This window comes from Rattus norvegicus, chromosome 17, assembly GCF_021556685.1.
Source record: "Rattus norvegicus strain SHRSP/BbbUtx chromosome 17, alternate assembly SHRSP_T2T, whole genome shotgun sequence".
Classification (NCBI taxonomy): domain Eukaryota; kingdom Metazoa; phylum Chordata; class Mammalia; order Rodentia; family Muridae; genus Rattus; species Rattus norvegicus.
In genome coordinates, this window is record NC_141550.1 from 41,909,714 (window position 1) to 41,935,575 (window position 25,862).

Genomic DNA, 25,862 nt, shown 5'->3' on the forward strand with positions numbered 1-25,862 from the left:
GGATTTTTTTTTTTTTGCCTTAAATTTTTTATTTAAAATAAGCTGCAGCAACTCTGCAAATTCTGAAAACAGGAATTAGTGAATCCAGAACACACAGCTGCCATCTTCAGTCCCTAACTCTTTAATTTAACAGCCAATCCAAATTCTTCACCAGACCAGAGAATTCTAGTGCTCATCTTCCCCGATAAGGGTTTTTATTATACACACATATGTGTATGTATGTATCTATGTGTATATTATATACCTTATTGTTGCTTATGCCTGCCAGAAGACAACTTTTGCGGTCAGTTTTTTCTTTCCACTTTTGACATTGGTTCCAGGGATCAAATTCAGGTGGCCAGGTTTGAGCAATAAGCACTCTCCACTCCTCACTCCCAACAGGAGCCATCTCGCCGGCCTACATCCTTTTTTTTTTCCAAGGAAGGAGGATGTTGACTATTCTTTTTTGTTTTTTCCAAATCTCAATTCTCCCTCCTAGAATCGCAATCAGAAAGCACAGAAATCCTTCCAACACTGTTTCCCCGCAGCTTTCTCCACGCAAAAAGGCCACGCTGCTGCTCCCCTTTCAAAGCTTCTCATCCTTCTCCTCTGCATGCGTGAGTGATAGCTCTGCAGAGAATTCTTCACTTCTCCTGCTTTTCAGGATATTTAATCTAGGTCCGCAGCATCTATCCTTGAGACGCTATTCCTGACTCCTGATTTGAAGAGCTGTGGAGAAAGAAAACAGAAGTCCAGAGCACAGTACGGGGCGTCGGGTACAGTTTCAATTGTGAGTACCACAGTATAGGCCTGCTCTGGAATCTCAAATTCCAGGAGGTGAAAAGGTAGTTTGGGGACCCAAAAGATCCAGGGCGCAGGCGCGTTCAGGCTCTGCGGTGGTTACGTACTTTGAGGCGTGGCTACGCCTCCCAGACCCAGCTGGTGAGGGCGATTTGCGTTGGCCTTGTAACGCGGGTGGATGGGTTCTCCAGGTTGGTATCCTGCGGTTGGCTTGCTGACCTCTCGGCCTCTTCGTCTCTCGGCCCCACTTTCGTTCCCTAAGAAGAGGTGAGACCGAACGGGCTCCCGGAGTGCACGGCCCCGGAAGGTCCGGCTTGAGGGTCCAGTCACCGGAAGTGCCGCCCCGGGCAGCGGAGTAAGGGAGCAGCGGTCCTCGCGGTTCTTGGCGGTGAGAGGGTCGGGGCCGGGCGCGGCTCCCTTGTTGTCACGGTCAACAAAAAGTTGAGAGGAGAGCCTGTAAGACTGTCCTGGAGGTAGTAATGGAACCAGGCTCGAATGTAGTCTGTAGCCTTCCTGAATGTCTAGAGAACCATGGGCAATGGGAGGACCCTCCCTCAGCCTTAAGGGCGGAGATTAGTTGTGTTGCCCCGGAATCTGCCGACTCTTGTTTGCTCAAAGCATTCCATAGTCATTTATTTTTAGCAATCTTGGTCCTATGTAACTTTGCATTCATGTATCGGATTCCTGCAGTTTTTAGTGAGCAAGGAATGAATCCTTCATCTCAGAAGTTAAAATTATAATGTCTTATCAGTCACCTGAGCGTTTGGAAGGTAGAGGCAAGAGGATAGAGAATTCAAAGCCAGCCTAAACTACAGAAGACCCTTCCCCGTCTTTGCAGCAAAAATTAAGGGATACAAAAAGAAGTAGCAGGAGAAAAACAAGGCCTAGGGCTTTGTTCTGAACTTAAAATCTCCCAGCTAGAAGAATTCTTGTTATTTTGTGTAGAGCATGTCAGAAAGAAACTGCTTCTTGAAGGAGAAACGGTATAAGGAAACATTAGAATGAAAAAAATTTGCTGAAGGATGATGTCTGGATTGGAGCGTGCATGGGACATTATTTAAATGACCTGCTGTTAAAAAAAAAAAAAGGTAAGCTTGCAGTCATGTTCAGCATTGTTGCTTTTTCCTCTAGCAGAGGGAAGAATTAATTATTGTGAGTAGTTCTGGATTAGAGACCTTGTGGATCCGAAAGAATAAGTCTTTGGGTTCTTGTTAAGGTAAGTGGCACATATCTGTTTCTATATTAATATGATTTGGGGATAGGGATGGGACAAGAAAGAAGGTAAAACATACTTGGGAAAAGGAAAAAAGATCTTTCTGGTGGCTAACAGAGTGAGTGGCCTTTTGATAACCTACTTTTCTAACAAGCATGTATATTCACAGTAGGTTTGCAACAATTGTCCCTCTTTTGATTTGCCATACAAAGAAGGCAGTGTGCCCAATGCTCAGGCAGGTTCTAGGTCGGTTATCTAAACCCTGGCTCTGTTACTTAACTGGGTAACTAGGTAACTGCCATAAACAACAGGTTTTCTATCAATAAGATGCAGACATTGGTATTAATATCTGATTTTACAGTGTTCTTGGGAGGGTTAAATGTCCATAATCCATGTAATTAATGAAAATTGAGGCAATCCCTAGTCTGAGGCTATACAGCAAGCATGGTTTTTAAGACAGTACTTTAAATATTTACTGTTTGCTCATCCCCTATATTTTTTAACTGAGAAGATTCTTGAGCACTGAAGTTCTCTTGCTCAGCCTATTTGAACTTTTGTCTGCTCTTTGCTTACGAAATGCAATCTGATGTTGCTCATGAAAAAACAGAAGTCCTCCCTTCCTAGGAGATGGGTAAAGGAAGCATTTTAGAGACAGTAACCTGGAGTAAGGATTTGGAGGATGAGTTGGTGTTTGCCAGACGCACATTGGAGACTCAAGGATAATACTTCTTTTTCAGTGTGATACTTGTTTACTTGTTTTTCTTTTATTGTTTAAATGTTGCATATATTGCAGCAACTAAAGACAGTATCCTAACCCAAGTAGACTTTATACTGTAGTGGGAGAGACAGACAGGGGACCTCACATAAAGTACATATCATAAAGTTGGATAGTCATGCTGAGAAGTAAAGTGCTGTGAAGGGACATAAAGTCCTCCAGGTAAGGTAGTCAAGGTGTGCTCCTTTTTCAGGTAGTGCATTTCAGGCTGCTACTTGAATCATATAATGGAGAAAGCTGCATGGAGGAACAGTTGGGCAGAAGAAACAAGATTTTCTGAGGTGCCTATGAGGATGAAAATGGCAGAAATTCCATAGTATGGAAGACAGTGAAAACCTTGAATTTTATTGTAAATGTGTTAAACAGTATTTTAAACTTGGAAAGTGTTAAATTCTCTTTTGAAGATTGACAGCCAGATCATATTTTATTTGCATAGGCAAATTGTTTCCTGGTTTAAAATTGGTTTTCTGTTTGTTTTTCTTGTGTAACACAGTTTCTTGGCTATTGAGAGTAATTGTGATGTTTTGAACTGCTAGTTTAATGAGATAACTTGATCCATTTCCCAGACTGTGAGCAAACTCAGTTAAAGAACTGAGGCAGAAGGATTGGAAGTTACAAAACTAGCTTGGACAACCTAGGGAAAACCTTTCTCAAAATGTAAAAAGGATAGGGCATATAGCTCAGTGGTTGGTTATGAAGTGTGTGCAGCCCTTGGGTTCAATCCCTATCACCATGAGACAAAAAGCCAACATAATGTATTTTTGTTTGAGCATTTCTATATATTAGCTCAACAAAAAACTTATCGTAGGCTGCTTTGCCTACAATATACCATGTATATACCATGTCTACTGATTCCATTCAGTGATGAATGGTATCTAGAACCTGGAGTCTTAGTATTTAATACTTACATTATTGCTGTACTTGACAGCTGGCATTATTAGGATAAAAACCCCTTTTCATGTGTACACTATACAGCTTCTCTATATGGTATAAACTGTGACCTCATTCTGATACTGCCCTTTAATTCTCGCTAACCACAGTATAGAGTTCATTCTAATCATGTTCTTTTCTATTTATAATTTCCTGCTGTAACTGTGGAGAATCTATGTCCCATTATTCAACTCTGGTATATATACCAACTATAGGAAAAGCCCCCTAACTAGGGTTCACTAATTGTATAGATTCAATTTGGGCTGTGTGTGCCTCTAATTTGAGTGCTGGGGGTGAGAGTCTGAGGCAAGCAGATCAGAGTTCAAGACCTGCCTAGGCTATATAATGTGCCAATTTCTCAAAAAAAAAAAAAAAAAAGTAAAAGAAAATTTAAAAAATATTGTCTTTAGCTGAGTTTATATAGTCTCATACTATGTAAGAGTTATTTTTTTCTTCTTTTGGGTGATGGTGTTATTTGTTTGAAACAAACTTTCAGTTTGTTTTGAAATGAGGTCTCAGTTTGTATCAAAGCAGACTTGGAGTTTTATAGCCAAGAGTAGCCTCAAATATTCGCCAGTTCTCTTCCTTATCTCCCAAGTACTGAGATTATGGTTGTGAGCCACCACACTCAGCTGTCATTTGCTTTCATGTGCCATTTTACAGCTCTCCCACCTCCTGCCTCCTTAGCACTGCATATGCTGAGAACATATCAGAATGCTATCCCAGGCCACCCATTTATTTCTGTTAAATACATGTGTATGCAGAAATGTGTTCTTAGAGAAATATGGCACTTCATCCTTTGATTCACATCAATTCTGTCATTTTAGGTTTTGATCCTATTCTCACCTATCTTGTGTGATCAAATACATTAGTTTCTTATTTTTTTCCTAATTTATTTTTGACCGAGTCAATAAGTACATGTTTTTAAAAATATTTTTAAAATATAGTTTATATTTTTAAATATAGTTTTCTAAATTTCTGAATTCTGCACAAAATATAGCATTTGCTTGCACTTTAAAATTTTTACAATTGGATTCTAGGGAGTGGTGGCCCACGCTGCTCTTAATTCCCAGCATTTGGGAGACAAAGTCAGGTGTGTTTGAGGCCAGCTTGGTCTACAGAGAGAGCTCCAGGACAGCCAGGGTTACATAGAGAAACTGTGTCTTCAAAAACCAAAACAAAAAATATTTTAAAAATTTACAATTGGAGTTGGAGAGACAGCTCAGCTGTTAAGAGCATTTTCAAAGGACCCAGGTTTGAGTCCCAGTACCCACTTGAGCTAATACTAGATTGTAACTCCAATTCCAGAGGATTTGATATGTTTATTCTGGTCTCTTTGGGCGTTGCACATATATGGTGCATGTTCGTGGTGCATGGTTTGAATGACAACGGCCCCCACAGGTTCCCAGGTGGTGGAACTGTTTGGGAAGGATTAGCAGTCATAATGTTGGAGGTGTGTCACTGAGGCTGGGCATTGAAGTTTCAAGATATGTCATTCCTACTTAGCTCTTTCTGCCTTCTACTTACAGATCATGATGTAAGCTCTCAGACATTCCTGATATCATGCCTTTGTTCTACCATCATGAATTCTAACTATCTAAAATCATAAACTAAATTAAATACTTACTGATTGCCTTGGTGTCTCTTAGCACAGCATTAGATAAATAAGACAGTGCATATACATTTGTGCAGGGACGAGGACTCATACATATAAAATATAAGTAAATCTTACCAAGCAAACAAACCAAAACAACTTTACAATTTGGGCTGGAGAGATGGCGTGGCAGTTCAGTTTCAGACATCCTTGTCAAGTGGCTTACAACTGCCTATAATTCCAGTACAGGGGAACCCTTTTCTGGCCTCCTCATGCACCTGTACACATATAACATACAAAGACAGAGAGAGAAAAAAGTTATTTTGGTATGGGTGTTTTGCTGGTTAGTTTTATGTCTATTTGATACAAGCTAGAATCCTTTTAAAAGAGGAACCCTCAGTTGGGAAAATACCTCCACCAGATTGACCTATGGACAAACCTGTGGTGCATTTTTTACATTGATGATGTGGGAGGTCCCAGCTAATTGTAGATGAGGCCATCCATGGGGGGGGGGGGCTGGGTGCTGTAAGAAAGAATGTAGGCTGTGCAAGCCATGGTGTGTGCATGCAGCACAGTAAACAACACTCCTCCATGGCTTCTGTATCAGCTTGTGCTTCCATTTCACCAGTGCTCTTAACTACTGAGCCATCTCTCCAGCCTCATGTGCTAGTGATTGTTAACCACAGGTCTTTACATTCTAGGCTAGAACCATGCTGGATTTTTGTTGGTGGTGGTTTTATTTTGTTTTTTGAGTCAGAGTTTCACCAAGTTGCCTTGACTGGCTTTGAACCTGTTTGGTGGCTCAGACAAGTCTTGAACTTTTATGATCCTCTTTCTTTATTCTCCCAAGTAGCTAGGATTAAAAGCCTCTGCCCCCAGGCTAGGCAAAGTACCAGTATTTTGATTTATAACTAAATTTATAAGAGGTAGAGAGATGACCCAGTAGTTTAGAGCACTTGTTGCTCTTGTAGAAGGGTTCCATTCTAAATACCTATATGGTGGCTCACAGTGCCAGGTGATTCTCCTCTGCCCTCTTTGACCAGGCATGCACTGTTGCACATACATGCATGCAGGCATGGAGGTAAACAAAACATTCTCACACATAAAACAAAAAGTACTTTTTAAAAGTACTTTGTTCTGTTCTCTAGTTCATTGATTTCCAAGTTTATCTTCATTATTCAACTTAATATTTCTCAGTATTTGATCTAAGAAGTTTATATTTAATTGTTTAATTCTTTTGTTTTTCTTCCAGTTCTTGTACACTTAACGGTTATACTTTCTAGATTGAGTCAATGAGAATACAAAAGAAAATTTGTTTGCTTTTTTTTTTAAAGATTTTTTTTTTGAAATCTCATTTCATATATATGAGTGTTTTGCCTACATATATGTTTATGCAGCATGTTCATGCCCAGGGCCTCTGTACAAGGGTATTGGGTACTTTAGAACTAAAAGTTCCAGGTAGATGGTTGTGAGACACCATGTGAGTGGTAGGAATTAGACCTGGGTCCTCTGGAAGAGCAGCAGGTGCCCTTAACAGCTGAGCTATTTCTGCACCCTCATTTGCCTTTCTTAAGGAAAATGTCTATTCACTGTTAAGTCCGGTTTGTGTAAATGATGTAATATAAAGGTTTTTTTTTTAATGCTTGTGTTTTACAGAAAGCCGTTTTTTTAATTTTGATTTTTCTCAAGACCAAAAAGTGAATACTACCTGTCGTCTGTCTACATTATTGGTAAGCTACATTTTTCTTCAGTCTTATAAAATGGACCTTTTTCTTTTCAGACTGCACCTCACCGGAGTATGTGGGAAATTAGATATTTTTTTTTTAAATTCTAGTTTTTAATTATTTTATAATATGTATTGGTGTTTTGCTTGCATGAAAGTCTGTGCACTGTGTAGGCCTGGTGCCCATGGGAGCCAGAAAAGAGTGTTGATGCCTGGAACTGGAGTTATAAAAGATTGTGAGCTGTCATATGCTGGGAATCAAACTTGGGTAATCAAGAAGAGCTGCCAGTGGTAACTGCTGAGCTGTCTCTAGCCCAAGAAATAGAATTCCTTTGAAAATCCATTTATCACAGCAAGGGCTTCTTAAACACTGTTTATATACTTAGTACTACTCTACTAGGGAAAGAACACTAAAAGCATCTTTCTTATATTTAACAGTATACAATAAGCTAATAAGGGAATTATAGAGTGCATTAGGGTGTGATAAGTGCTCTGGGAAAGGATAAGACAGGAAAAGTGATAGGTAGCTTTGTCACTGGACGGTCACAATATTAAATAGAGTGGCTGGCAACAGTTTGATTACAAAATGATAAATGAAAAATTAGTTATTGGGGTATTAAGAGAGCCAAAGAAAGCCAAAGCCGGAAGAAAGAAAGCATAGATCCCAAGTAGAGTATGTGTAGAAGAGAAACAGTTTGGGAAGCCATTGTGGCTGGATTAGACCCTGTAAGAAGACTGAGGGAGAAGTCAGGCAGTGGCAAAGAGTAGCAGGGCAGCTCCAGCTGGGACTCTTGGACTATTGTGAAGATTTGAGTGGAGGAGTAAAATATTGAAAGAACAGAAGTACGTAGTCTAACTTTCTGTTTTAACAGGATTGTACTGACTGCCGAGTAGAGAGGGTAGCATTACAAAGATGGCTTGTTAGTTTGTTAGAACTTCTATTAAAAGCATACTATTGTCTGAGTTCTTAAGGATCCAAATTTTGCTCATTTTCTTTTTTTCACACCAGAAGACTAGAAATCCAGTATTAGTTTTCTGGAGATCACCTTGCCTTACAACAGCTGCTTTCTCACTGTGTCCTCAGTCTTCAGTCTGGCTGTACTTCTTTGCCAACTCTGGGTATCCTAAGCTCTTATTAGAGGAACATTAATGGAGTGATTCATATGGTCTCAGTCATTCTTTAAAAGATCATATGGCCAAATATATCACATTCTGAGATGGTAGGGATTAGGAATGGCACACAGTTAGGCCTGTAACAGAGAAGAATCGGCTAAGAAGTAATTATAATAATCCACAGAAGAGTGGTTTGAACCAGATTATAGCAGCAGAAATCAATGAAAAGTGATTGGATATGGATTTATGAAGTTTTAAATGAAGCCAACAAATTCTTGACAGTTTGATTGTGAGGTATAAAACAAAAGCAAATGCAGGGTGATCTTTCAAAGTTTTGGATGAATTGAGAGTTTTCTGTAAGTGTAAAGAAGACCTTTGCTTACTTTGACTGTAAGCAATATTGGATTCTAGACAGGTTCTAGGCTCTCATTTTTGTAAACTCAGCCTCATAAAAGAAAGTAGGAATAATATTCTCTGATGTTTGAGGATTCAAGGATTGCTTGTGACAGGGATAAAGCATGCTCTTTGCTGAAGACATTGTTAGTGATTTTTCTGATAACTTTCCTAAAAGGCCTCTGGTAAATAGACAAGCAAATGAGTGTTAGATGTGGATTCCTCCCACCAGGCGGTCCTGTAGCATTCTGACACCCACCATTCATGAATAGACAAAGTGAACTGGGATTCACCATCTTGGTTAGAAAAACGTAGAGAAGTATCTGCTTATGTGATAAGGGTGAGTATTTTATTGACTAACAAGGGTTCACTTGATAGGTCTATTTGCACTTCCTAGGATACTATCATGTGAACAGAGAAAAAGGGCTTACAGTGTGAGGAGTTTCTCTGTGATGTCAGGAGACATCTGAATGACAGCAGCTACCACGCAGAATGTTGAAAATCTGGATACAATCACTGTTTAGCACAACTATGCTATTTATTTAGTTCAAATTTCTCCAAGACTATTTGCCTTTCCTCATACTCGCTAGCCTTACAGCACATTGGTGTCTCACTCTGTCCATCTGCAGCACAAAGCTACATTTTCTACACATCTGTTTGCCTAGTATTCAGCTCTCATATTCTTTGAAGCTAAATTTTAAAGCTTTTCCAAGTGACTTTAGGAACACTGGCAAATGTTTATAGGTATTTTTTTCTATTGATTATAACTCACTACAATAAGCAAGAGCAATGTCTTTGCTTTTCATAAGGAAATAATAAAAATTGCTGAATGAAAATTAGAAAACTGGAGTTAGTAAATTGATGAAATAAGAATTCATCTGTTGTGGGGTTGGGGATTTAGCTTAGTGGTAGAGCGCTTGCCTAGCAAGTGCAAGGCCCTGGGTTTGGTCCCCAGCTCTGGAAAAAAAAAAAAAATTCATCTGTTGTATCATTAGCAGAGGTAAACATGATTGGAGTGTGCCCCTGAGATCCTTTTGGGCTGTTTTCTTCAAGTTCTGCTCGATTTTATTTTTTAGTGTGCTATATTTGGTGAGCCTTCCCATTTGCTAACATGCTATTTTTTGTGAGTTTTGGTATTTTTTCATTACAGTTTTATATGTAGGCTCTAGGCCATTAACTGTTTCTTGAATATTTATGAAATTTATGATAAATTTTGAACACTCTTTCAAGAAAAATAGACAAAGTTATACAGGAGTCTGTAGATGCCAAATAAGATGATCTGTTGTAAATATGAGAATTCACATGTACCAGGTCTTGTCCTAGGTGTTAAACAGCAGTGAACAAACTGAATAAACTGAGTAATAGTAATGGAAACGTGTGTGGGGATTCTTGTCTATTGGGCTCATATTCAGTGGTGAAAAATCAAATAGGAAGATGGAAAGGGTAAAATGTGAGTTGGGATGATGAATAAGGTGGTCAGAAAAGACCCCAGTGATAATGTGTAACAGTTGAGCAAAGATTTAAATGAGGTTAAGAGAGAAGCTTTGAAGACAATGTAGAGAAGTCCTTAGGCAAGGGAGGGTGGGAGAGATGAAGGACACGAAGACCCTGTAATGGAAATAGTTCTGCTTGTTTGAATCATGGCAAAGGCCAGGGTGTCCAGAATATGGGAACAGTACAGAAATGACTCAAGCTGAGAGTTAAGGGTCAGGTGTCCTTGATGTTTACAGTTTTCTAAAGGAATCTGGGTACAAGTTAGGGGTGAGTGTCTAATTGGAATATATATGTTCCAGAAACTAGAAGTCAAGAACCAGAGACAGTTAATAGATGGTTTTTCTTTTGGTGAGTTATAATATAAAGGAGAACAAAACAGAAAGAGAAGTTTGAGGCTGGTGGTTGAGAGGACTTGCTTGTTGGTTGTGCTTTTTGGTTTTGTTTTTTAAGAAGAGAAAGGATAGTCTCTTTACTAACTACAGTGATCCTGTAGAAGGGATAAATTGATGATGCAGGAGAGTGGTGGCAGAATGGCTGTCAGGATGTAATTGTGAAGAAAACAGATGGAGTCCCAAACATAGGTGAAAGTTTTGTGGGTTGAACAGCAGCAGCTTGGCGTCCTCAGTGAGAGTAGGGAGCAAGCTGGGCTTTAGCACACCTACAGGTGGTTTGCTAGGTGTTGGCAGGAACACAGGGAAGGGTGCTGTTTGGCTTTACACTGATGGGTGATGAATATGCTTAAATCTCGTTCTGTTTGCTCACTTTGAATCTCTTAGTAAAATAAGTTGAAAAGTTAATTTACATCACTAAATAAGTCAGTGATGCTTTGTGAAAAAGGTTTTACACAAGACAATAAGTGTAAAGAGGTGAGAAGACGTTCATCTTCAGTTTGTTCACTTCCTAAACAAATGGGTCTGCTTATCAGACCTGCCCTAATTTCCCAACTGAAAGAATTAGAAAAGAAGATCCCAAGTTAACTTTTTGTTTATTTACTTATATGTGTAAATGTGTGCATATGGAGGTCAGAAGGAAACCTGTGGGAATCAGTTTTCTTCTTCCTCATGTAAGCCCAGCGGATCAAGCTCAGGCCAACAGACTTGCTGCTTCTCACTGAGCCATCCTGCAGGCACAGATTTTCAAATTGCCAGGTTCATAAAAGAATGAGTTCCTATTGCTAGTTTATCATGTATAATGTCTGTCATGTTTGTAATAACAGAGGAGAAAACCACAGATTGAGCATCCCTCAATCCAAAATTTTAAAATATGAAGTATTCCGAAATTTGAGATATTTTGAGTGTCAAACTGTTGCTATGAAAATTTCAAATAACTTTGTTTTATTCACAAATTATTAAAAATGTATGAGGTCTGGTCAGATGGGTAAAAATGCTTGCCATGGAATTTGATCCCTAGGGTGCACATAAAGGTGAAAGAAAAGACCAAACCCCTCAGAGTTGTCCTCTGACTCCAGTGTGTGCTGTGGCACGGGCATAATAACAGGAATTTGTTTTTAATTTAAAAATACTTTATGAGGGGCTGGAGAGATGGCTCAAGGGTTAAGAGCACTGTCTGCTCTTCCAGAGGACCCAGGTTCAATTCCCAACATCTACATGGTAGTTTACAATTGTCTGTAATTCCAGTTCTAGGGCATCAGATACCCTCACACAGACACAGGCAGGCAATAGCACCAATTCACATAAAAAAATTAAAAAAAAAACTTTTATGAATTTGTCTTCAGGTCCTGTGTGTAAGATGAGTATGAAACATGAATGAGTGTTGTGTTTAGACATGCATCCCATCCCCAGAGCAACTCTGTATATGGAGGTATTTCAAAATCTCAGATCTAAAAATTTCTGTTCCAGGTATTCTGGATCTGGTTTGTGTAGAATTTCCAGTTTACCCTCCTTTTTTCTAGTTCTCTCCCTCCCTTTCTTTGCATTTACTCAGTGTGTGTGCAGGGGTAGGTAGGTGCTGCATGGCATTGGAGGACATGGTACAGTTCTCACTTGTACCATGTAGATAGGTTGTAAGAATAGAACTCAGGTCATCAAGTTTAGCAGCAGGCATCTTTATCAACCAACCCATTTCACCAGCCCCAGTAAAGAGTTTCTCCCAGTCTTTATTACAGTGATTTTGGTTTTGAGACTTATTAGTTATAGAAATATAAGTAATATTTCTACTTTATCTCATAGGTTTGGAGGTACCAAGTATATGATGCTGGAAATTTTTAAACACAAACTGCTAATGAATGAAAGGCTTAAAACAGATATATTTTTTAAGCTACCAGAAAAATGACTATGAAAACAGGGATCAAGAAGACTGATGGAAAACAATTTAGGAGGAAACCATAGAAAATGTACACTTCAGAAGAGAAATGTAACCAGAGAACTCAGAAAAGGAAAATACACCATGTATGCCCTCAGAAGGGGAAAAAGATATATATTCGTGTACATGAGATTACTCAAATAGATAATCAAATATATCAGTGCCTTGAACGTGAACAAAACTTTTGTGAAAACTTAGCACAAATGTGTGAAAGAACATATACTGGGGAGAAACCTTATAGATGTGATATGTGTGAGAAAACCTTCATCCAAAGTTCAGATCTTATTTCCCACCAGAGGATCCATAATTATGAAAAACCTTATAAATGTAGCAAATGTGAGAAGAGCTTTTGGCACCACTTAGCCCTTTCAGGACACCAGAGAACACATGCAGGTAAAAAGTTTTACACCTGTGACATCTGTGGCAAGAATTTTGGTCAGAGCTCTGATCTGCTTGTCCATCAGCGAAGCCATACAGGTGAAAAACCTTATCTGTGTAACGAATGTGATAAATGCTTCAGTCGAAGTACAAATCTCATAAGGCACCGAAGAACTCACACAGGTGAGAAACCATTTAAGTGTCTGGAATGTGAAAAAGCTTTTAGTGGAAAATCAGATCTTATTAGCCACCAAAGGACTCATACTGGTGAAAGGCCCTACAAATGCAATAAATGTGAGAAAAGTTACCGACATAGGTCCGCCTTCATTGTGCATAAAAGAGTTCATACTGGAGAGAAGCCGTATAAGTGTAGTGCCTGTGAGAAGTGCTTTGGCCAGAAATCAGACCTTATCGTACACCAGAGAATCCACACAGGTGAGAAACCTTATAAATGCTTGGAGTGTATGAGAAGTTTTACTCGGAGTGCCAACCTCATTAGGCACCAGGCAACTCACACTCATACTTTCAAATGCCTTGAATATGAGAAAAGTTTCAACAGTAGCTCAGACTTTATTGTACATCAGAGAATTCATATGGAAGAAAAACCACATCAATGGTCTATGTGTGAGAGTGGCTTCCTCCTAGGTATGGACTTCGTTGCCCAGCAGAAAATGAGGACTCAAACAGAGGAGCTCCATTATAAATATGGTGCATGTAATAAAAGCTTTCATCATAGCTCAGCCCTTCTTCAACATCAGACAGTGCACATTGATGACGAATACATCTGTAATATGAGTGAAAAAGGGCTTGATCTCAGCTCTCATGCATCGGAAACCTCAAGGATGTCTTGACAAGTCACATAACTTTAAAAATATATTTATATATCAGAATTCAGTAAGAGAAAGACTCCTAGGTAAATTTCAGATTTCCCTTCGATCTCAGACTTCATTGGGGTCCAGAGAAAGAGTCTACAGTCTTGGGAACTGTAAGAAAAGCTTTATTGTAGAGAGTGGCCATGTCAGGACACCTTTATTGCCACACTTGGGAAGAACTCCACAAATTCTCTGGGTTGGAAAACCTTCCTCACAAGATTCATACAGGTAGGAAGCTTTACAATGCAGTATGAGAGCTGTCCAGTAGTGTTAAGCCCTCATTTTTACAAGACAGTTCACACCAGAGAACAACCATATAAATGTTTTGTGTTGGTAATACCTCAGACAGTATGTATGCCTTATTGGGTATCAAAAAATTCAGCCTGGGGAGAAGCCCCAGACATTACAGGAAAATGCTTCTAATAGAACTTTGATTTTCTTACCCTTCAGAGAAGCCATACTGGGGTAAATGGATATTTGAGTGTGGCAAAAACAATTGTTGGAGAGTCATACATGGGTTTGCATTCTCCTAGACAAAAATCAGAGTTCCTGAATGAAGAAAACTTATTAATTTTCAGCTCTTGGGGCATATCAGGGTACTCACATTAGTGAAAATCCATAAATGCATTGTGTCTGAGAAGCTAGAAAGAAGCTCCTATCTAGTCGGGCCCCAGAGAACGAGTTCTATGGAGGAGTTGTTCCAGTAAGAGATCTAATTGTGGGTGAGAATCTGTATATATGCTGTGTATGCAAAGAGCTGTTCTCATAGTTGAACCACATTGTGGAAAAAACAAAAAACAACAACAACAAGAACAACAAAAAAACGAGTTGTATGGAAATAATGTCTTAGCAACCCAAAAGCTTGTTCTGGAGGTGCTGGGGCAGATTAGCATGGATCTGGAGGGTAACTCAGGTAAAGATGCTTTTCTTTTGTCTCAACCACTTGATGATTGCTTTAGTTTCACTTTAAAAAAAAGTCATATATCCAATAAAGGAAAGAATGTACTCTTGTGTATAAGTAGGGCGTGGTTTATTGTTGGATTCAGAAAGCAGTGCTTTGACTTTTGCTTCCCATTTTTTTTTTTCCTTAAAATCTCTTGGCCAGAATGAGAATGGTGTGTGGCTAAGAAGCTCGGGAGTACTTAGTTTGGGTTAAAATTCTTAGTACTTTCCTTTTGGCGTGACCATCCTCAGCAAAAAGCAGAGCACTCAGTTCTTTCGCTTAGTGTTGACATCTGCCCTCAGAATTGTCCCAATTTGTCTAAAATTGACCTTAAAATTTCTTTTTGAGTTATCACTGTGGCCATTGAAATTTCATATTTGTAGGTTCATTTATTTTCATGTAAAAATAACAAGTTTTAGGATACTGGTGAAGATAATAATATTCAGGTTTTTGTGACTTGCTTCATCTCTTTTAGTGATAGATACTGTAACAGCTGGCTTAAAGCAGAGGGAATAGGGGGCAAGTTGTAAGCCAGAGAAAGTAGAGGAGAAGGACACTGATTTTGAGGGTCCTGACTCTAAAGCTAATAATGTTCTTCATTCCATTATCCTGATACTTTTAGCAAATTAAGCTTCATAATGACAATCTTTTCATTTATTTCAGTTGTATCAAGGAAAGAGAAATACAGTTTAATTCCAGGGAAAGGATTACAGTCAATACAATATAAGGTATATTCTTGGTTTGGATTGCAGGATTCTAAATGTTAGAAAAGTAGTCAGCATATTGACCTGAAGTATAAGGATAAATATGTGTTTCTACTTTAGTAGGGTAACTGATTGTCTTTCATATTCTTTGGATAGCTCCTGACCCAAGCATCTGTCTAATGGTTACTTCTCATTTGCTTTCTTTGACTTAAAAGACTTAATACAAATATTTCAAGTTCTTGTATATTTGGGACTATATGGAATTATAATTTTATTGCTAATCACCATCCTGGTTTTGTTGCAATCTGTTTAGTGAACCCCTATAGTCCAGGGTATTAATGTTTGGAGTCACAAAATTGGTCCAGTGGTACCTTACATGTGGCTTAACCTAATAATTGTTTAATAATCATAATCTTAAGGCCAGTGAATTTAGTTCAGTAAAGAATCAGGTTCAAATATTTTTCCTTTTAGAAAATTGATTATGTTGGTTGTTTTGTTTGTTTTTGTTGGTTTGGTTTGGTTTGGTTTGGTTTGGTTTTCTGAGACTGGGTTTCTCTGTGTAGCCCTGGCTGCCCTGGAACTAGCTATGTAGACCAGACTGGCTTGAAATCTACAGAGATCCTCCTGCCTCTGCCTCTCTAGCAGTGGGATTAAAGGCATGAACTACCATTACCTGGCTCTGTGTCAGATTTTTTGATCTAACATGTTTCAGTGATTTTTTTTATAAATAATTTTAGTACTATGAAAAATTAACCATTGTGATAAATACAGATGAGATGTATATTTTTCTCTTTAGGGAAAATCATGCCTATCATTAGCAAAAGTTTGAAAATTGTGATTCTTAACATAATACTGGGTATATGACAATGGCAGTTAAAAAAAAGTCATAATAGAGAGACCATGGAGAAAGAGACAAAGCTTAAAACATTAGTAGGTTGGTAACTTACCCTTCCTTTAGCCTGTCTCACTGGTAATTGTCTATAGTCTCAAATTAAATTAACAGTGGACAATTCCTCAAACAGAGCTTTGAGGATGTAAAACAGGCCTTGAGGCCTTTTAACTGTGGTAAGAAGGTGTTGGTATTACATAACATAACCTGAGGTTGGAGAGGACCACATGGGAGCCTGTAACCAAAGCTAGAAAGTAACTTCTGGGATGGAAGGAGGTTCCCTTGAAGCAGTGCTAACGCAAATCTACCTCAGGTAAGTAGTCAGAGTAACTTTTTCAAGATTTCAGACCAAATGAAATAAATTATATTCCATCCATGTACACCTCTATGCTTATTGTTTCTGTTTACCTTTAATTCTTAAATAAATATTTGTTCTGAAAAAACTCCATTTTTGTCTCCATTATACTATAAGAAATTAACATGTCTTTTACATTTGGGTACTTGATGATGCAGTGTGTAGTTGGTTGCCATAACCATAGGACAAGGGCAAAGGGCAACATTCTTTGCCAAAATATTACAAGAAAGATCTCTAACTCAATGGCTAATAGTCTTCCTCTCTGAAACCTCTTGAGCATAGCTCTCAGTACTACTGTCTTCCAAGCTCTTAACTATGATGGCCCATTAGGCTCTGCTTATAGAATTCAACTACCTCTCAAGTACAAAATCTCCAAATCTGCCACATTCCTCAAAAAACAAAACAACCCTCATGGTCAGGTTTGTCACAGCAATAGTCCTAGTACCAAGGTCTGATTGACATACATTTAGATTTCTGTGATAGCATACCATGACCAAGGCAACTTACTAAAGAGTTTAATTTGACTTACAGTTTCAGAAGCATAGAGTCCATGATAATGGAGACAAGAAGCAGCTGAAAACTCATATATTGTTTCACAAAATTTTAGGCAGAGTCTTTTGAAACCTCAAAGCCCACTCCATGCAAAGTGGGACACACTAAACTGCATTTACTCTGTGCTTAGTTGGATAATGGCCTTGTGGTAAGTACTGATACAGTGCTTGGGGTGGGAAAATGCAGCTTAAGATGTGGAAGGTCAAAATTGGGGTTCCTTGATTCCCGGGTGGATGTCTAGTTTCCATTGGAGAAACAAGAGTCAGGAACGAAGGGAGGGTCAGGTCCATGGGCCTGTGATGAGCCCAGGGGCTGGTTGTTGAAAGACAGAGTCCTTGATTTCAAACTGTTATTGATTGTTCATCAAGGAAAATAGGTATATGCCATCTCCTCAGGGTGGAGCAGAGATTAAATAAATACCTTTTGCAGGGAGGACTGTCCACAAAGGGAAGCATATTTGCTAAACCCTCAGGGTCTACTTCATTAGCATGGAGAACTCTATTGTGATATAACAAAGGTCATGTTCCTAGGTAAGGGGTGTGGTCAGATGACACGGACCTGGTTGGAAGCAGGTGAAGCTCTGGGGCGAGGTTCTGGGGTTTCCAACCCACTCAACCTTACCAAGTTTCCTGGCATGGTCCATTCCTCTACAACACATTTCTTCCAATAAGGTCATACTCCTACTTTTCAAACAGTTCCACCAAATGAAGACTAAGTGTTCATATAAATGAACTTATGGAGGCCATTTTCATTCAGACCAGCACAACCAAGGTAAGCTGAATGTGGGTTCCTTGTAACCATGTAAAAAGCAGGCACAGTGGTGCTTGTGAAACTGTTAACTGGGGAAGCAGTGATAAGAGAATCCCTGGAGCTCACTGACCAGCCAATCTAGCCAAGTTGGTAAACTCTAGGTTCAGTGAGAGATCTTGTCTCAAAGTTGAGAAAGAGATTGAGAACACCGAAACATTTTTTTAAAGATTTATTTATTTTATGTATGAGTACAGTGTTGCTGTCTTCAGACACACCAGAAGAGGGCATCCGATCCCATTACAGGTGGTTGTGAGCCACCATGTGCCTGGGAATTGAATTCAGGACTTCTGGAAGAGTAGTCAGTGCTCTTAACTGCTGAGCCATCTCTCCGGGCTCAAACATTTATTTCTGGTCTCTGCTTTTGCACACATACCAAGTTTTAGTGGGAGTAAGGTGAGCATGTTTGCTTACTTGTTTGTTTAGCACTTAGAGGGGAAGATTAGGAGTTTTTCAGCTTGGTCTCCATGAGATCTTCAGTATAAAAGTTTAGAGGGTCTTTGGTAGTGACTAGTAACATCAAATTGATTAAAATCTAATAAGAAGTGACTCTTTAGAGTAACTATTTGGAACCTGTTTTGTACTCTTTTACATCTGTTTTGAGTTACTAGGAAGTCTTAGCCTCAGGATTCATGGTTTTATAATTGACAAATTGCTAAAAATGAGAAGCCTTTTAGTGCAGATCACTAAGTGGACTCTTGAACCCAGCATCTCTTCTAAATAGGCACCTTAGAAGTGAAGGGAATAGGGACTGCTTTGAGAAAAATGGCAGTTGGTTCAAAGGCAGGAAGGCCTTAGGAATTATCTAAGGAAGCTTAACCTGCGGCAGTTCTTTTTTCTACAATAGCTGCTTTCTCATCTGTTTGTGCTGACGCCCTAACCTACACTTGGCATTTAATACATACTCATTGCTCCCTGTGGTTATCTGTTCCACTGGAAAATAATATCTGGCAGTCAACAGCCCTGGCTACTTGAGAACACATACCTGTCTTCTTTCAAGGAAATTAGGGCTTTGAGTAACTGAACATGTCAAACCTTCCTTCCTCTTATCCAGCTACATTATCTTCAGAAACCTGAATCTTCTTTCATAGTCTCAGCTGATTCATTTTCTTTGAAGTTTTTCCTATCTTTATAATGTATCTAGATGGCCTTCAATTTCCTGTTGAAATTTTTTTGTTCCACAGTTTACCCTTCCCTAGAGTTCACTAACTTAAAGTATTCACTATCTTCATTTCTGAAATATCCCAAATACAACTGCTATTTGCCTTTGAACACAAGTGCAATGTGTAGTCTCCAGCCCAGTATCTCAGTTGCCTCCACCCCACCCACCCCTCATTTTCTTGTACTTGGCAACATAGAACAATATGGATTCTCTTTACCTTAAGCCAGAGTTTTAGCCCAGCCCTCAAACTCATTGTAGCTTAGGATCATGAATTTCTTTAACTACTATTTTTAGTTCTTTTTTTTTTTTTTTTTTTTTTTTTTGTTCAGAGCTGGGGACCGAACCCAGGGCCTTGCGCTTCCTAGGCAAGCGCTCTACCACTGAGCTAAATCCCCAACCCCAACTACTATTTTTAGACACACATACTCCCATCTCCCTGTGTGTGTGTGTGTGTGTGTGTGTATGCCTGTGTGTGTGTGTATGCCTGTGTGTGTTTATAGGCATGTATATGAAGGTGTGTGTGTGTGTGTGTGTGCCTGTGTGTGTGTTTATAGGCATGTATATGAAGGGGTGTGTGTGTGTGTGTGTGTGTGTGCCGGTGTGTGTGTTTATAGGCATGTATATGAAGGGGGTGTGTGTGTGTGTGTTTATAGGCATGTATATGAAGGGGTGTGTGTGTGTGTGCCTGTGTGTGTGTTTATAGGCATGTATTTGAAGGTGCCCAAGGAGGCCAGAAGGTATTGGATTTCCTGGAGTTAGAGTTATAAGCAGTTAGGAGCCTCCTGACATGGGAGTTAAACTTGGGTCCTCTGGAAGAGCAGCAAGTGCTCTTACCATTAAACCATTGTTCTAAACCGTTATTGTTTGTTTGTTTGTTTGTTTGTGTGAGACAGAGTATCACTGTAAAGAATGGCAAGGTGAACCAATGCCAGAGCCTCATCGGCTGTCTGTTGGGTTACCCTTTCTAAACATCACATGTCCTCTCAAGTGTCCATTTTAGCAAAATATCACAGGCTCCTTTTCCAGGCAGCTTCAAAACAAACAAAAACTATCATGTCTGTTCTCAGGAAAACATTCTTTTACATGTCTTCTTCAGTATAAGATCTTCTCAAAAGACAGTTCCCAGAAAAACATCCCATAACAACTGAATCTCAAAAATTTTTTTCACTTCACTTTCTTTTATCACCAAATACTTAGGTATGAGTGTCAGTGGGGTTCTTATTACACATTGCCATGTCTAAGGAAGGTCGTGTGCATTTTCCACTGGGTCATCTTGGGAGGCATATGATATCTAAGCTTATTTTTTTACATCTTTAAACAAAGGTAGTTTTTTGGTTTTGTAATAAGTGCTAAATGCTAAGTTACATTAATTATGTATGGAAGATTTTTAGCTTCTTAGATTATCCTTGCCTAACTGTATTTAGTAGTTGCAAAATGGGAATTTCCCATTTCTGTAATTTGTCTTAAATTTACTAGTCTTACATAGATGCAGGATTTTTCCCTAACTCCCTGTTTTTTTCTTACGTATTGCTGTGGACATACAGAGTTTCGTTGGTATACTCCACTGTCATCAATCGTTTCAATGTTTAAATTACAGTAAATGTACTAGTAGAGCCCCCTCACACTTCCTGTGTGTTGGTATGGGCATGTCCCTAAAACTCATTTTATTTATAGCATGTACAGTATTCAGAAAGCCCATTCTCTCTCTCTCTCTCTCTCTCTCTCTCTCTCTCTCTCTCTCTCTCTGGTTCCACACGGAGAGGTTTGAAGAGAAGAGGAAAGGAAAGGCCGGCCAGCCATGAGCATGTGGAGGGAAAGGGGTGGGTGGATGGAAAGAGAAGGAACAGGAAAGAGGGAAGAACATAGAGCAAGAGAGCCCTTACTCCTGAAATTTTACAGTCTTGGATTGACCATTCCTCAAAAAAAAAAAAAAAAAAAAAGAAAGAAAGAAAGAAAGAAAGAAAGAAAAAGAAAGAAAAGCTCCAGTTGATGCTTAGAAACTGAAATTTGAGTGTTAGCTTTATTCACTATTTGTGGGGAATTGGCTAGGTCCTTTCAATAGCTCAGTTGATAATCTAATTTAATTACAACTTTCTTCCCTCAGTTTACTCTTTCATGTCTGTCCCCAGAATCCTTACCCAAGAGGAGACCTGTAGGTTGATGTTTATATGCAGGTGTGAGGGCTAGCACCAGTTAGGTCAAGGCCATGATTGGACAGTAAAAAAAGAAGGTGGGAACAAAGGTGTTTGTGAGGCAGGAGAGAAGGAAGGAAGGAGAATCAAGATAAGAGACAGAGAAAGATGACACAGATCTGGGTGGTCTTGAATTGCCAAGGTAGTTGGGATGGATTTCTGTAGGCAAATTTATTTTATCTAGGTGGGCGGTTTATATCCTTATCTACTGGTTCTAAGTTTACTGTGTGGATGTATTGTGGATTGAGAATTTAACATATAAATCTGATTGTTGGGTTACAGTTTGTTGAGCTTTGATTTTTAACAGGTTTTTGGGAGTTTATACCATAACTATTAGGGAGTGGATGTTGGGAATGTAAATGGAGCAGTGGCAGAGAGTTACGAGAGGGTAGCCGCCCCAGAGACCAGGGGGTGAATGCTAGAAGTGTGAACAGAGTCCACCGTGAGAGAGCCACGAGATAGGTGGTGTCTGTATGAAACTGGTGTGACAGTGACCCATCTGGGTCAGAGAGTACCTTGGGGGCAGAGTAGAGCCACTGAGATAAATTAGCGCTTGTTCCAATGGCCCACTGGAGCCAAAACTAGCAAGAGCACAACTGGCAGGGTATGCATGGGGAACGGTTCCCCCCTTTATTATTTTTACCATAACAGAGACCCACACATCTTGTGTGCTTATGAACATGTTGTGGGACTGAATGTTAAATAACAAACTAAACCAACCAAGCAGAAATTGAACATGAAATGTAATGACATATGGGAAAACGTACATTCTACTGAACTACTAACCGCAAACACTACAATTGGCAACCCTTGAGTTCTTAGTGATAGAATATTCTGAAGTAAGACATTTATATCTTTATGACTTGATGTCCTTATCCAATCCAAGAAATGCTTCCTTTCAAAACTCATAATTAGCCAGATATGGTGGTACATTCCTTTAATCCTAGCACTCAGCATTCTGCACTTAGGCAAAGGCAGGCAGATGTCTGGTCTACAGAGTTCCAGAACAGCCAGGACTACACAGAAAACAACAACCTCCCATTTTTCTTTTGCAGCAAGATCTGACTGTGTAACCCAGGCTAGCCATACACATGCAGTCTTCATGTCTCAGCTTCTCAATTGTGGGGTTACAGACATGCATCATCACACCCAAGACTTTTTGCTTTGCTGTTCTAGATAGTGTTTCTCTGTATATCCCTATATGTCCTAGATCACACTCTATAGATCAGGCTTGAACTAAGAGATCTGCCTGCTCCTGCTTTCCAAGTGTTGGGATTAAAGGCATGCACCACCACTGCTCATCAAAATTAATTTTTATTTATGTGTCTGCTTGTCTAGACATGCACCAGTAGATGTGCACCAAATGTGTCTAGGTGCCCTGGAAGGCCAGAAGACTGTACCAGATTCCCTGAAACTGGAGTTACAGGAAACTCTGAGCTGCCCAGTGTGGTTGCTGGGAACTGAACCAGAATCTTTCAAAGAGCAGCTGGTGCATTTAACCACTGAGCCATCTCTCCAAATCTCCAAGACTCTTCTTGATTTAAAACAATTTGGGGGAGCATCATCATTGGTTCACAACTATCTATAAATTCAGCTTCAGAGGATCTAATGCCCTTTTCTGGCCTCTGTGGGCACATGCACCTTGTGAAGTTTCTAGAAGAGAGGAGTGGAATCATTTTAGGAGGTGAAATTAATTTCCAAAAGAATTGAAATCAGGAGATTTGGAGAGATGAATCAGCAGTTAGAATCACTTGCTGCTTTTAAAGAGGTTTCAAGCATCTTAAGTCAGGTGACCCACAGGGATGGTTATCCCTAACTTAAGTTCTGGGGCATTTGATGCTCTCTTTGAACTTCTGTAGGTCCTGCATACACATGATGCAAATAGAAACAAGCAGGAACATGTACATACACATATATACAAATAAGTAAATAAAACATTAAAGTTTAGACTTGTATTCAGGATCTCATATAGATATATTTCTAGGTTTCTTGCAACATCTTGATATCCATGATATGGAAACAAACTAGATATACACTGCTGGATAAATGGAGAAAATGTAACATGTTTATGCAATAGACTATTCACTAAGATTTAGCAAAGAAGAAATTCATCTTCTATGACAATATGGAAAGGCCTCGGAAATATACTAAGTGAAGCAAGCAAGTTATAGAAGGGCAAATACTACGTAGGACAACTTACATGAGCTATCAAACGTAGTAAAACTCATATTAATAAAACAGGAAATGGTGGTTATCAAGGGGTTGTGAGAGAACTATTGATGTTCAAAAGAATGAACATATTCATGTTTTAATATGTAACTTGAAAGTAGATGAAACAATGCCGATTACATATAATATTGCATCTATTGTTAATACTGTCAACATAAACCCTGCCAGGGAATATAAGTCAATGAAGACCAAGAGGTCACTGGCTTCTATGTAATATAGGCAATCTGCAAATTTTTTTGTTTTTCCATTGCATGTGGGAACACATTAAATTTAAAACTTTTCAATTTAATAAACCATTGTCTCCAGTTTGGGTTGTCCATATTCTTCTGGGTGAGGGGCCATCTACTGAAGTATGGTTACTCTATGAGGAGCCAAACCTTTAATGAGAGCTGACTATCCTTCCCCAGAATTCAAAGTATACTTATTTCCTTAGTTAAGAATGAGAATGAGAGGACACAGCACACTTCCTATTCGGTTTTAGACCATTAACTGGCTTGATTTTGAACATGTCTTATGCAGTGAATCACTGTGGCTCTGAGTTCATAAGTGCAGAGGTCCTGTCATGTTCAAAAGACATTGTTCTAATCTTCACTGACCTTTGACTCATAATGTCCCTCTTCCCCCCAAAATTACTGTGATGTGGGGAAATGGTCCGGTAAGATACGGCGTTTATACAGCTGACCACTCCATAGTCACTTTTTCTCTGTTTTGACTACTTATGAGTTTCTGCACATAAACTTCTCTTATCATCTCTCAGAGTGTTCTTTTTTTTGTGGGGGGAGAAGGGGTGGGTTCAAGACAGGGTTTTTTTTTGTGTGTGTAGCCCTGGCTGTCCTGGAATTAGTTCTATAGACAAGGCTGACCTTGAACTCACAGAGGTCTGCTTCTCCCTCTCAAATGCTAGGATTAAAGCTCAACTGAGCTATAGTAATACACATATATGAATTTAGAAGTCAGTTTGATACTATGTTCATGTAGCAGAATAATACTAGTAGGTTCATCATTGGAGCCTGAGATTTAACCATGGGTTCTCAACCAGATTACATGAATCAAGCCTGGATTTTTTGGCTTGTGAATAGGCCTTAAAACTAATCAGAAATCAGTTGATAACTCCTATAACATTTGTGTCATGATTGCACCCATAGACATATCTTGCCATGATGGTCATTATTGCATGTCAAAATATTCACAGCTATAACACATACATTTTATGAATACAAAATGTTGTGATATACTTTGTCTTATAAGTTTTTAAATTTATTTTAAAGAGATTAAGTGGAAAGTACTGTAGCTGCAGGGAAACTAGTCATTAAAATAATTTAAGAAAATAATGATGTTCTGGTTCAGAGAAGCAGCGATGGAAATAAGGAAAATATGCACACTTCTGTGGGCTCTTGGAGTAGAATCAACATACTTTATTGATGGATTGGTCATAGACATTGAAAGGAGAAATATAATGTGATTTTTCATTTCTCTTTTAAAAGTTTATTGTTATTTATGTGTGTGTGTGTGTGTGTGTGTGTGTGTGAGAGAGAGAGAGAGAGAGAGAGAGAGAGAGAGAGATGACAAGAGAGACAGAGACAGAGAGACACAGACAGACACACAGAGGTATGTAGATGCCTGCAGAGCTGGAGTTAGAAGTTGTTGTGTGCCATCCAGTGAGGGTGTTGGGAACTAAATTTATATTCTCTAAAACAATATCAAGTACTCTAACCACTAAGCAATCTCCCCAGCCCTGAGATCTGTATTTCGATGTCTCTAAAACTATGCACTAAACTAGAAATTCTCAAACTATATTTTTACTGACTTTGACTGAAAATACACATTTTTAGAGATTAAAAAAATCTTATACACCATTGAAAGATTTCGAGAGAATAGAGAAATAAATACAAATAAGGTATTGTGTTTTATAAAAATGAGAGCCAGGAATGTTTTATAGAGCCAGCTATGGAGAGATGAGAGGGGTGCCTTGGCGGGCCCATTTTGAGACATACCTTCTCTCTGAGGTACCAGTCACGTGGAATAGAGGGCATGGAAAGGGAGACAGAAAGACAGATAGACACACACATACACACACACACACACACACACACACACACACACACACACACCGAGGGATGTGGAGAGAGAGAGAGAGAGAGAGAGAGAGAGAGAGAGAGAGAGAGAGAGAGAGAGAGAGAAGGAGGAGGAGGAGGAGGAGGAGGAGGAGGAGGAGGAGGAGGAGGAGGAGGGAGGGATGGGAGGGTGGAGGGAGGAGGGAGGGATGGAGGGAGGGAGAGAGGGAGAGGGGAGGAAGAGGAGAGGAGAGGAGAGGAGAGGAGAGGAGAGGAGAGGAGAGGAGAGAGGAGAGAGAGGTAGGGCTGGCCAGGACATGTGGTTGGGGGGAGAGGGAGAAAAGGGGGTCAGGGAGAGAAGAGAGAAAGAATAAGAGAGTGAGAAGGG

General features: G+C 39.4%; 1 protein-coding gene and 2 long non-coding RNA genes across 15 annotated transcripts in view; 1 reads left to right on the forward strand and 2 right to left on the reverse strand.

The window, feature by feature from the left end:
- The window catches only part of LOC108348562 (uncharacterized), a 52,664-nt gene extending 35,135 nt beyond the window's left edge, over nucleotides 1–17,529 (reverse strand). Inside the window, exons 1-2 of the long non-coding RNA XR_015641671.1 lie at nucleotides 17,451–17,529; nucleotides 5,431–5,570 (exon numbers count right to left, since the gene is read on the reverse strand). This is a non-coding gene — a long non-coding RNA (uncharacterized LOC108348562). The remainder of the gene's footprint in view (nucleotides 1–5,430; nucleotides 5,571–17,450) is intronic.
- On the reverse strand, nucleotides 4–1,096 carry LOC148000152 (uncharacterized). The gene is made up of 2 exons (XR_015641670.1): nucleotides 888–1,096; nucleotides 4–708 (listed from the first exon to the last, which is right to left on the reverse strand). It is a non-coding gene; the product is annotated as an uncharacterized LOC148000152 (long non-coding RNA).
- Zfp322a (zinc finger protein 322a) lies at nucleotides 898–14,950 on the forward strand. 13 transcript variants are annotated; one of them, XM_087591492.1, is made up of 5 exons: nucleotides 898–1,253; nucleotides 1,726–1,868; nucleotides 2,962–3,049; nucleotides 6,949–7,022; nucleotides 12,205–14,605. In XM_087591492.1, the coding sequence occupies exon 5, from the start codon at nucleotides 12,367–12,369 to the stop codon at nucleotides 13,564–13,566; it is 1,200 nt and encodes a 399-aa protein (XP_087447618.1). In that variant the 5' UTR covers nucleotides 898–1,253; nucleotides 1,726–1,868; nucleotides 2,962–3,049; nucleotides 6,949–7,022; nucleotides 12,205–12,366; the 3' UTR covers nucleotides 13,567–14,605.
- Nucleotides 17,530–25,862: the final 8,333 nt, after the last annotated feature.

Excerpts from the sequence above, each read along its gene's own strand:
- Zfp322a (XM_087591482.1), top strand. The coding sequence starts at position 12,367 with ATGTACACTTCAGAAGAGAAATGTAACCAGAGAACTCAGAAAAGGAAA.